The following is a 13,132-nucleotide window of genomic DNA, read 5'->3' on the forward strand; positions in this document are numbered from 1 at the left end:
AAACGCTTATCTGGGTAAGCGTGGTGTTTCTGGACTGTCTCTTTAAAGTCAGAATGGTCCAGAAAAGTACTTAATTTACGCTTGGGATACCTGAAATGGAATTTCTCCTGCTGTGAAGCTGACTCCTCCACCGGAGGAGCTGGGGGAGAAATATCCAACATTCTATTGATGGACGCTATAAGATCATTCACTATGGCGTCACCATCAGGCGTATCCAAATTGAGAGCGGTCTCAGGATCAGAATCCTGATCAGCTACCTCCGCCTCATCACACAGAGAGTCCTCCTGCTGGGACCCTGACCAGTGTGATGAAGTCGAGGGCCGCTCATAGCGAGCTCGCTTAGGCTGTCTGGGACTGTCGTCCGTGTCAGAGCCTTCACCCTGGGATGCATGGGACACCCCCGGAGCGCGGAGCTGTTCCAATTGAAGGGGACCAGGGAGCAATGAGTCAACAGTGCCCCTGGTCTGAGTTACTGGTCTAGACTGCAAAGTTTCTAGAATTTTAGTCATAGTCACAGACAATCTATCAGCAAAGACTGCAAACTCTGTCCCCGTCACCTGGACAGTATTCACAGGTGGTTCTCCCTGGGTCACCTCTAGCAGAGGCCCCGGCCGAGCAGTTGCCACAGGGGCCGAGCACTGCACACAGTGGGGGTCAGTGGAACCTGCAGGTAGAGTAGCCTCACATGCGGTGCAAGCAGCATAGAAAGCCTGTGCCTTGGCACCCTTGCTTTTTGCGGATGACATGCTGTTGTCTCCTCTGAGCAATATAGGAGGGTATATAGCCAAGAATCACTAGCGACCGTACAGTGCCATGTATAGCATGCAAGCATAAAAACACAAATGTACACTTTGGCACTAAGTGGGGTCAGCACCAGAGGTGCCGCTTACCGCCCGCTCAAACGCGGGTGTGTGGTCGCCAGAATCCCGTGTCTGGGTCTCCCAGAACCTGTCTCCCCTCTCCAGCTCAGACTGCACCACAGGAATGGCTGCCGGCGTTCTGTGAAGAGGGGCGGACCGTGGGCGTGCCGCAGACAAAGTGCGGGAAACTGGTGTCCCACTGTGCCCAGTGTGAGGGCTGGAGTATGTAAATAGACTCCAGCCCTCTGCGCTGACATTCTGTACAGCGTCCCGCCCTTCCCCTGACTGGCAGGCCTGGGGGCGGGAACGAAACGAAACTAGGCCGCAAAAGCCGGGGACTCGATTAATAAGCGCGGCCATCATACATGCACGGCCAGCGCGGAAGTCCCCGGCGCACCACAAGTCCCAGCCGCGCCGCAGCATCTTTTAAACTAACAGCAGCGGCCGGCGCGGCAGTTCGCAATACATAGACTCACTCAGCAGAGCTGTAGTGAGTAGTGGCACCAGCGCGCGCGCTGTTGTCCCCGGCGCACTAACACACTCAGCAATGCTGCAGTGTGTCTGCGTCTGTATGGGGACACAGAGTACCTTGATGTAGCAGGGCCATGTCCCTGACGATACTCAGCTCCATATCCAGCAGATTTTCCAGGGGCTGTGGATGGAGCACGGTCTCAGTGCCTGGAGACCGGTAAAATCCCACTTCACCCAGAGCCCTAAGGGGGATGGGGAAGGATGCAGCATGTGGGCTCCAGCCTCCGTACCCGCAATGGATACCTCAACCTTAAACACCGCCGACAAAAGTGGGGTGAGAAGGGAGCATGCTGGGGGCCCTAGTATGGGCCCTCTTTTCTTCCATCCGACATAGTCAGCAGCTGCTGCTGACTAAACAGTGGAGCTATGCGTGGATGTCTGACCTCCTTCGCACAAAGCATGAAAACTGAGGAGCCCGTGATCCCACGGGGGGTGTATAGGCAGAAGGGGAGGGGCCTTACACTTTTAAGTGTAGTGCTTTGTGTGGCCTCCGGAGGCAGTAGCTATACACCCAATTGTCTGGGTCTCCCAATGGAGCGACAAAGAAAAGCATTAATATTTGTTAGTCGTTTTGCATTTCTAAAGACCTGAGATTACACTTAATATAAGATGTATCTGCAAAGCAAGAAATTAACAATCGCTTTGCTGAAGATCATTGAGACATAAACAGCAAATCAGCTTCATATGTTCACAATTCACAGTCCAAACTCAGACTAATATATGCCAATGGCCCATGGCCAGTCAGTACATCATGGTCCGCACAGGGAACAGGAATTGCAGACGTTTGCAGCTAGCATTAAGGCCACGTCTCACTAAGCAACATCGCTAGTAACATCGCTGCTGAGGCACGACTTTTGTGATGTAGCAGCGATGTTGCTAGTGATGTCGCTGTGTGTGACATCCAGCAACAACCCGGCCCCTGCTGTTAGGTCGTTGGTTGTTGCTGAGTGTCCTGGACCATTTTTTAGTTGTTGCTTTCCCGCTGTGAAGCACAGATCGCTGTGTGTGACAGCGAGACAGCAACAACTGAATGTGCAGTGAGCAGGGAGCCGGCTTCTGCGGACGTTGGTAACCACGGTAAACATCGAGTAACAAAGAAGCCCTTCCCTTGGTTACCCGACATTTACCTTCGTTACCAGCGTCCGCTGCTCTCACACTGCCAGTGCTGGCTCCTGCTCTCTGCACACGTAGCTGGGAGTAATCATCGGGTAATTAACCCGATGTGTACTCTGGCTAGGTGTGCAGGGAGCCAGCGCTAAGCGGTGTGCGCTGGTAACCAAGGTAAATATTGGGTTGGTTACCCGATATTTACCTTAGTTACCAAGCGCAGCATCGCTTCCACGCGTCGCTGTTGGCTGGGGGCTGGTCACTGGTTGCTGGTGCTCACAAGCAACCCGTGTAGCGACGCTCCAGCGATCCCTGCCAGGTCAGGTTGCTGGTGGGATCGCTGGAGCGTCGCTTAGTGTGACGGTACCTTTAGGCTGCATTCACCTAACTTTCCCTGATTTTGAAACAGCTGTCAGAAATGACCAAGTATGATCCCAAAAATCAGTTTCTCAGATCAAGTAAAAAAAAAAAAAAAAAAAAAAAAGGAACAAAAATTAAACAGCCCGATTGAATTAAGTCGGCTGTTTAGTGGACAACAAATAAAATAAGAAAAATAATTGTGTATGTAATACCTAAAAATGATTTGTCAAAAAAAATCTACATTTATTGCTGCAAACATTACCTTCAGGATTCAAACTGCGCATATTTCTTGTCTTTAAGGCATTAAAAGGTCTCACTTGGATCTGATGTTCCAAGATCGAATCAGGGAAACGCTCAAAGAAAAGCTGGTTAACAGCCATATCAAAGGTCGGTATAACTTCCTAGAAAAAGATAAATGTTATTAAAATGATATTTCTTAATAAACATAAATGTTTTCTGGAATATTCAGCCTCTCTAGTGCCACAGAACTTTGCCACAATCAACTCCTATTATCCTTATACGGGGCTAAAACTGACACTGACCACTTTGTCAAAGACCCAGTGATGAAACAGGGGCAGCGTCTTCTTTCCATACTACTTAGCTGACCAACTTCACTTTCTACAACAATGGATAGCAAATAATCATTTGCCTAAGGGTACCGTCTCACTAAAGGGCGTACCAGAGATTCCGAACACGATATGACCTGTTCAGGATCGCTGGTGCATCGCTACATGGTACCAGCCCCCAGCGACGCGTGGAAGCGATGCTGCGCTTGGTAACTAAGGTAAATATCGGGTAACCAAGCAAAATGCTTCACTTGGTTACTTGATATTTACCTTGGTTACCAGCGCACACCGCTTAGTGCTGGCTCCCTGCACTTGTAGCCAGAGTACACATCGGGTTAATAAGCAAACCGCTTTGCTTATTTACCCGATGTGTACTCTGGCTACGCGTGCAGGGAGCAAGGAGCCGGCACTGGCAGCCTGAGAGCGGCGGACGCTAGTAACTAAGGTAAATATCGGGTAACCAAGCAAAGCGCTTTGCTTGGTTACCCGATGTGTATCTTGGTTACCAGCGTCCGCAGCTGTCAGAAGCCGGCTCCCTGCACATTCAGATCGTTGCTCTCGCGCTGTCAAACACAGCGATGTGTGCTTCACAGCGGGAGAGCAACGTCCAAAAAATGAACCAGCACTGTGTGTAACGAGCAGCGATTTCACAGCAGGGGCCAGATCGCTGCTTAGTGTCACACACAGCGAGATCGCTAATGAGGTCACTGGTGCGTCACAAAAACCGTGACTCAGCAGCGATCTCGCTATGTGAGAAGCACTCCTAACTCTGGACACCACAAACTATTTCGGTCTTTGAGGCACCTGAACAATACTTGCACTACTTGCCGATTCATAGACTCTTAGTTCAAATTTGGAGACATTTTCCAATGAAGTGACACAGTAGGAGAATCCGCCTTTTTGATAATAGGGCTTTTCCCAAATTACTACATTCACAAGATGTTCAATTTTTGAAGGCTCTAGGGGTATAGACAATGGAACATGTATATATCCAAGGTGTTCTTGTTTCATTTAAGAAATGTTAACAACTCTATCAAACCCCCAGAAAAAGAGAATTTTGTTTACTTACCCTAAATTCTTTTTCTTATAGTTCCGACATGGGAGACCCAGACCATGGGTGTATAGCTTCTGCCTCCGGAGGACACACAAAGTACTACACTAAAAGTGTAGCTCCTCCCTCCGGGCTATATACACCCCCTGGATGACAATCTAACCAGTTCAGTGCAAAAGCTGAAGGAGGACATCCACCCATAAGTAGAGAGAGTAAAACTCGGAAAAAACGGAACCTCTGTCTACAACAACAGCCGGTGAAACACACGGAACAAGAACTGCCAACAGGCAACAGGGAGGGTGCTGGGTCTCCCATGTCGGAACTATAAGAAAAAGAATTTACGGTAAGTAAACAAAATTCTCTTTTTCTTCATCGTTCCTTATGGGAGACCCAGACCATGGGACGTCTCAAAGCAGTCCATGGGTGGGAAATAAACCAAACTGAGAAGTAGGCAAAACCTAACTTCACAAATGGGCGACAGCCGCCTGAAGGATGCGTCTGCCCAAGCTCGCATCTGCCGAAGCATGAGCATGCACTTGGTAGTGCTTCGAAAAGGTGTGCAGACTAGACCAAGTGGCAGCCTGACAAACCTGCTGAGCCGTAGCCTGGTGCCTGAAAGCCAAGGAGGCACCGACATCTCTGGTCGAGTGCGCCTTAATCCCTGGCGGTGGGGGCACCTGAGAACACTGGTAGGCATCGGAGATGGCCGACCTAATCCAACGAGCTAGGGTCGGTTTAGAAGCCGAGAGACCCTTGCGCTGACCCGTGGTTAGCACAAAAAGTGAGGTGCACCGCCTAAAAGCGGCGGTGCGTGACACATAGATTCGGAGCACCCGCACCAAATCCAAGGTATGCAACGCCTTCTCAAAGCGATAAACAGGGGCCGGACAAAGGGAAGGCAACGAAATGTCCTGGTTAAGGTGGAAAGAAGACACCACCTTAGGGAGAAAATCCGGAGTCGGACGGAGAACCACCTTGTCTTGGTGAAACACTAAAAAAGGCGACTCCGAAGAGAGCGCAGCCAAATCAGAGACTCTCCTGAGAGAAGTTATGGCTACTAGAAAAACCACTTTCTGTGAAAGTCTAAACAAAGGAACCTCCCTAAGAGGCTCAAAGGGGGGTTTCTGTAAGGCCGTGAGGACCAGATTAAGATCCCAGGGATCCAAAGGCCGCCGGTAAGGAGGAATGAGGTGAGATGCGCCCTGCATGAAGGTGCGCACCTGAGCCAGTCGGGCGATACGCCGCTGGAATAATACCGACAGAGCCGACACCTGTCCCTTGAGGGAATTGAGGGACAGTCCTAGCTGCAGACCGGACTGTAGAAAGGACAGGATGGTCGGCAAGGAGAACGGCCAAGGAGCATGGCCGGAAGAGCGACACCAGGACAGGAAAATCCTCCAAGTCCTGTGGTAAATCTTGGCCGAGGAAGACTTCCGAGCCTGAGTCATAGTGGAGATGACCTCAGAAGGAATGCCTGAAGCAGTCAGGATCCAGGACTCAAGAGCCACGCCGTCAATCTGAGAGCCGCAGAATTCTGGCGGAAAAACGGACCTTGAGAGAGAAGGTCTGGACGGTCCGGGAGATGCCACGGCATTTCTACGGACAGACGGAGGTCTGGGTACCAAGCTCGCCTGGGCCAGTCTGGAGCAATGATTATGACCCGACGGCCCTCCATTCTGATTTTGCGCAGAACCCTGGGCAAGAGCGCTAGAGGGGGAAACACATAGGCCAGACGGAACTGGGACCAATCTTGAACCAGCGCGTCCGCTGCGAAGGCCTGAGGATCGTGGGAGCGAGCCACGTAAACCGGACCTTTGTTGTTGTGCCAGGATGCCATTAGATCCACTTCCGGAGTGCCCCACTTGCGGCAGATTGACCTGAACACTGCCGGATGCAGGGCCCACTCGCCGCTGTCCACGGTTTGACGGCTGAGATAATCGGCCTCCCAGTTTTCTACGCCTGGGATGTGGACTGCGGATATGGTGGACTTGGAGTCCTCCGTCCACTGAAGGATTCGTTGAACCTCCAACATCGCCAGGCGGCTGCGAGTCCCACCCTGGTGATTGATGTAGGCAACCGCTGTCGCGTTGTCCGACTGGACTCGAATGTGCTTGCCCGCCAACAGGTGGTGAAAGGCTACGAGCGCTAGAAGAACAGCCCTGATTTCCAGCACATTGATCGAGAGGGCTGATTCGGACGGAGTCCAAGTGCCCTGTGCTCGGTGGTGGAGAAATACTGCTCCCCAGGCGGAGAGGCTGGCATCCGTGGTGAGGATCACCCAGGACGGAGTCAGGAAGGAGCGTCCCTGTGACAGAGAGAGGGGCCGAAGCCACCACTGAAGAGAGCTCCTGGTCTGCGGCGACAGAGCCACTAGCCTGTGCAAGGAAGAGGTCCGCTTGTCCCAACAGCGGAGAATGTCCAGCTGCAGGGGACGCAGATGGAACTGGGCAAAGGGAACCGCTTCCATTGACGCCACCATCTGACCCAGCACCTGCATGAGGTGCCTGATGGAATGACGGCGGGGCTTCAACAGAGAGCGCACCGCCAGATGAAGGGACTGCTGTTTGACTAAGGGCAGCTTCACAAGTGCCGGCAGAGTCTCGAATTGCATCCCTAGGTACGTAAGTTCCTGGGTCGGGATCAAAGTGGACTTGGACAGATTGACAAGCCACCCGAATTGAACAAGCGTGGCGAGAGTGAGCGAGACGCTCCGCTGGCAGTCTGCACTGGATGAGGCCTTGACTAGAAGGTCGTCCAGGTAGGGGATTACTGCCAACCCCTGGAGATGCAGGACTGCAACCACTGCTGCCATGACCTTGGTGAATACCCGAGGGGCCGTGGCTGACCCGAAGGGGAGAGCCACGAATTGGAAATGTTCCTCTCCGACTGCAAAGCGTAGCCAACGTTGGTGGGAAACCGCAATAGGCACATGAGGATAGGCATCCCTGATGTCGATGGATGCTAGAAAATCTCCTTGGGTCATTGAGGCAATGACCGATCTCAGAGATTCCATGCGAAAGCGCCGCACCTGAACATGCTTGTTGAGAAGCTTGAGATCCAAAATGGGCCAGAAGGAACCGTCCTTCTTGGGGACTAGGAAGAGGTTTGAGTAGAAACCTCTGAACCGTTCCCAGGCGGGAACCGGAACAATTACACCGTTGGCCTGCAAGGATGCCACGGCCTGTGAGAAGGCGGCGGCTTTGGAGCAGGGGGGAATGGACAGAAAAAATCTGTTTGGCGGGCTGGAAGAAAATTCTATCCTGTAGCCGTGGGAGATGATATCCCGCACCCACTGATCGGAGACGTGCTGAAACCACACGTCGCCAAAGTGGGAGAGCCTGCCACCGACCAAGGACGTTGCTGGCGCAGCCAGATAGTCAAGAGGAGGCTGCCTTAGTGGCAGCGGCTCCTCCGTTCTTCTGAGGACGTGGCTTCGCGCGCCAGTTGGGTTTACGATCCTTGGCTGAGGTAGTGGACGAAGCTGGTGGCTTAGAGGATGACCAGTTAGAGGAACGAAAGGAACGAAACCTCGACTGGTTCCTGCCCTGGACAGGTTTCCTGGTTTTAGTTTGTGGCAAGGAAGTACTCTTCCCACCAGTAGCTTCCTTAATAATTTCATCCAGTTGTTCACCGAACAGCCGGGACCCAGCAAAGGGGAGCCCAGCAAGGTACTTCTTAGAAGAAGCGTCTGCTTTCCACTCTCGAAGCCACAAAATCCTGCGGATCGCGAGAGAATTAGCGGAAGCCACCGCCGTGCGGTGAGAAGCCTCCAGAATGGCAGACATGGCGTAGGATGAAAAAGCCGAAGCCTGGGAAGTTAAGGCAACCATCTCGGGTATAGAGTCCCTGGCGAGGGAATGTATCTCCGCCAGAGAGGCAGAGACTGCCTTAAGAGCCCACACTGCTGCAAAAGACGGGGAGAACGAGGCTCCTGCCGCCTCATATACAGATTTGGCCAGAAGGTCAACCTGGCGGTCAGTGGGATCCTTAAGAGAGGTGCCATCGGCCACAGATACGACTGTCCGGGCTGAGATTCTAGACACCGGAGGGTCTACCTTTGGGGACTGAGCCCACTCCTTAACCACCTTTGGTGGAAAGGGAAAACGGTCATCAGAACTACGCTTTGGGAAGCGTTTGTCAGGACAGGCCCTGGGCTTGGTAACAGTGGCCTGAAAACTGGAGTGGTTAAAAAACGTACTCCTAGCTCTCTTAGGAGAGGTAAACTGGTGTATTTCTACCAGAGAGGCTTGTTCCTCTGACACTGGGGGATTGAGGTTCAGTACGGAGTTAATGGATGCAATCAAGTCACTAACATCCGCATCACCCTCAGATAAGTCAATGGGGTACATAGAGGTAGCGTCTGAGCCCACAGTAAAAGTATCCTCCTCGCCCTGCAATTCAGCTTGTGAATCAGAGCCGTGGGACGAGGAAGGAGAAGGGTCCCTGCGTCTCCGTTTAGGAGGACGGGGTCCTAAAACATGCTCTGAGAGCTCTGCAGAGCTCGGAGCAGCAGAGGCGCCCTGAGAAGGGGGCTGATGCATGGTCAGCAGAGTCCGGGACAGCTGTCCCATGGAGTCGGCAAAAGACTGGGAAATAGCTCTGGAAAAAGATGCTACCCAAGCCGGGGGTTCAGCCACCGGGGCCGGAGCAGCCGAAGGGACCCCTGAAGAGGCTCCAGGCTGAGGCACCACCATGTTAGAGCAGGCATCACAATGTGGATATGTGCTCGGTTCTTGCAGAATGAGCTTACATGCAGTGCATATAGCGTACAGCTTAGCAGACTTGCTCCTAGTGACAGACATGCTGCTGAGGTGGAGACTCTGCAGTAAAGAATACACTCCTGTAGAATGACCCCCTGAGAGTGTATAATAAAGCCCACAACCAGAGGTTGTGGCTTACCAGACCGTGTGTGCCCTCCGGATTCCACAGCTCGGACCCCCAGTGAAGCGTCTGCTTTCCAGGATGCAGCAGCTGCAGCAGCCAGCGCCGATCAGTGTGAAAACGCTGATAAAATGGCGCTGGAGTGAGGAGGGGGGGCGGGGATTAGCCCAAGAGTGGGAAACCGGAGGGCCAAGGAGAGATACAGGGGAGGGAAACATCTCCTCAGAGAGGAGTGTCCTCCCCTCTGCTGAACGGCCGGTGGGCGGCGCCACACTGTTCCCCTGCATGAATGACATGCAGGGGAAGCTGAAACCGAAACTAGGCCGCAACTGAAGCCGGGGCCTAGATTTTTACATGCGGCCGACGAGCAGGCACCCTCGGCGCGGTTCTCAGGAAAAACCCAGAGAACCGGCCGGAATTCACAGCAAAGTCAAAAGACACACTCTCCCCATAATAGATGTACCCGGGACCCCTGAAAAACGTCTCAATACTTAGCTTTTGAAACGCAGGGCCATGTCCCTGGGGGGGGGGGTTAAGCGCTCCGTCCGGCAGGAACCTGACAGGGCTGCGGATGGAGACCGGTCTCCTGCAAAGCAGAGAGGACCGTGATGGCTCCCACTTCAAGCCAGAGCCTCAGAGGATGGTGAAGGAGCGCGGCATGTGAAGGCTCCAGCCTTGTAAAGTCAACCTTAACAGCACCGCCGACACAGTGGGGTGAGAAGGGACATGCCGGGAGTCCAGACTGGACCCGCTTTTCTTCCATATCTTTGAAATAAAAAATCTTAAAAATTAAAAATCAGAGAATGCATGTGTGTGTGTGACCTCCTGAAACACAAAGCATTGAACTGGTTAGATTGTCATCCAGGGGGTGTATATAGCCCGGAGGGAGGAGCTACACGTTTGAGTGTAGTACTTTGTGTGTCCTCCGGAGGCAGAAGCTGTACACCCATGGTCTGGGTCTCCCATAAGGAACGATGAACATATGTTTATTTTAGGGATCTGTAACTAAGGCATGACCTCATAACCCAGATTCCAGACACTATAATCTCTCTTATATGCTCATATCCTGATTAGGATTCTAAGGAGTCAGGTAATCAAAGGGGTTAATCTCTTTTTATATACATAGTTACTGAGCAGGAGATGCTTGTTGTCACCATTATTAGTTGAGGCCAAATGGAGGATAATACCCTCCCTATCACAAGAGGATTGGAGAGGCCTCGACCTCCCCACAATAAATATATATATATATACATATACATATATATACATATATATATACATATATATATACACATTTCACTGACAATTAAAACCAAGCTAACCCAAATGTATGTAGCCCATTCATGCTACCGAACACTTAGCAGGTTTTGCAAAATGGGTAAATGTAGATTGCCATAGGTGTGCGGAGGAGGCAGCAGATTTTATTCCCCTGATGTGGTATTGACCTCCTGCTAGAAAGGAGGTCACAGCTTTCCTCAGCACATCTTAAGGTACCGTCACATAACTAGATCGCTAGCGAGATCGCAGCTGAGTCACGGTTTTCGTGACGCAGTAGTGATCCCGTTAGCGATCTCGTTATGTGTGACACCTACCAGCGATAAGGCTCCTGCTGTGAGATCGCTAGTCGTTGCAGAATGGTCCAGGCCATTTTCTTCAAAGGCGATGTCCTACTGGGCAGGACACATCGCTGTGTTTGACACTGTGACAGGGTCACAGTGACTGCTGAGATCGTTATACAGGTCGCTACTGCGACCTGTATCGTTCCTGCATCGCTGGTAAGATCTGACTGTGTGACATCTCACCTGCGACCTCCCAGCGACTTACCTGCGATCCCTATCAGGTCGCATCGTTTTCGGGATCGCTGGTAAGTCGTTGTGTGTGACTGGGCCTTTACAGTCTCCTGTACCACTCTGAACTAAGGTATGCTTATCGGGAATCCTTGAGGACTGGCCACACTACCCTTGCACTTTAGTATTTGAGGCCTGTAAAGCTATTGCCATGTGATAGATAGAAGACCCCCGTGGATTTAACACTAGGTCAATATGGTAAATACTGCAGCTTTCTATTTATGACAGGGTGTTTAAGAGTAGACATTATCCTCAAACATTTGCTAAGGTATAGAAGCTTTGGTTTGATTCCCCTTTGACTCATGTCAGTCCCCAAACGATGAGGAGTATTCTCTCATGATTAGAATGTGATATTTGGTGCCTGACAGAGAGGTCTTATGCTTTTGGTTAAAACATTAGACCCATGGTATGAAAAGGACCAGACAGTATTAATGGGCAATCAAACAAGCTGCTTGTTCTATGATGAAATGTTGTTGTGTAATCCTTAGTGATGAGTAAGCACTATCATGATCGGGTGCTAAGCACTCGTAACGAGCAGTCGGATGTTTGGACGGGCTCGACTCATGTACTGAGTATAATGTAAGTTAATGGGGAACTAGAGCATTTTTATGGAAGACCATGCCCGTCTGAGTGCTCGAGCATGGTAGTGCTTGCTCATGACAAATAATCTTCAATGAAAAGTTAAAAACACAAAAAAAACACAACAAACACCACAAGTGACAGCCAGCAGCACAGAACCCAAGCTACTGGGAGTCTTTTCTGCCACTTAGGAATCAGTGTCTATCAGAGGCAGCAGATAGTGACTTCTATAATGATCGATAGACAATATACAGTTAGGTCCAGAAATATTTGGACAGTGACACAATTTTCGCGAGTTGGGCTCTGCATGCCACCACATTGGATTTGAAATGAAACCTCTACAACAGAATTCAAGTGCAGATTGTAACGTTTAATTTGAAGGTTTGAACAAAAGAAGGGAATTTTGTTACTTACCGTAAATTCCTTTTCTTCTAGCTCCTATTGGGAGACCCAGACGATTGGGTGTATAGCTACTGCCTCCGGAGGCCACACAAAGCATTACACTAAAAAGTGTAAGGCCCCTCCCCTTCTGGCTATACACCCCCAGTGGGATCACTGGCTCACCAGTTTTAGTGCAAAAGCAAGAAGGAGGAAAGCCAATAACTTGGTTAAACAAATTCACTCCGAGTAACATCGGAGAACTGAAAAACCGTTCAACATGAACAACATGTGTACCCGCAAAAACCCAAAAATCCCGAAGGACAACAGGGCGGGTGCTGGGTCTCCCAATAGGAGCTAGAAGAAAAGGAATTTACGGTAAGTAACAAAATTCCCTTCTTCTTCGTCGCTCCATTGGGAGACCCAGACGATTGGGACGTCCAAAAGCTGTCCCTGGGTGGGTAAAGAAATACCTCATGTTAGAGCTGCAAGACAGCCCTCCCCTACGGGGAGGCAACTGCCGCCTGCAGGACTCTTCTACCTAGGCTGGCGTCCGCCGAAGCATAGGTATGCACCTGATAATGTTTGGTGAAAGTGTGCAGACTCGACCAGGTAGCTGCCTGGCACACCTGTTGAGCCGTAGCCTGGTGTCGTAATGCCCAGGACGCACCCACGGCTCTGGTAGAATGGGCCTTCAGCCCTGATGGAACCGGAAGCCCAGCAGAACGGTAGGCTTCAAGAATTGGTTCTTTGATCCATCGAGCCAGGGTGGCTTTGGAAGCCTGCGACCCTTTGCGCTTACCAGCGACAAGGACAAAGAGTGCATCGGAGCGGCGCAGGGGCGCCGTGCGGGAAATGTAGATTCTGAGTGCTCTCACCAGATCTAACAAATGTAAATTCTTCTCATACCGATGAACTGCATGAGGACAAAAAGAAGGCAAAGAGATATCCTGATTAAGATGAAAAGAGGAT

General features: G+C 51.1%; 1 protein-coding gene across 1 annotated transcript in view; it reads right to left on the bottom strand.

Moving 5' to 3' along the window:
• The window catches only part of MCM4 (minichromosome maintenance complex component 4), a 128,448-nt gene that overhangs the window by 62,304 nt on the left and 53,012 nt on the right, over window positions 1-13,132 (bottom strand). The window contains exon 8 of the mRNA XM_075316356.1: window positions 3,121-3,259. Within this exon, the coding sequence (XP_075172471.1) occupies window positions 3,121-3,259 (139 nt within the window). The remainder of the gene's footprint in view (window positions 1-3,120; window positions 3,260-13,132) is intronic.

The sequence above is a fragment of the Anomaloglossus baeobatrachus genome, chromosome 6, assembly GCF_048569485.1.
Source record: "Anomaloglossus baeobatrachus isolate aAnoBae1 chromosome 6, aAnoBae1.hap1, whole genome shotgun sequence".
Classification (NCBI taxonomy): Eukaryota; Metazoa; Chordata; class Amphibia; order Anura; family Aromobatidae; genus Anomaloglossus; species Anomaloglossus baeobatrachus.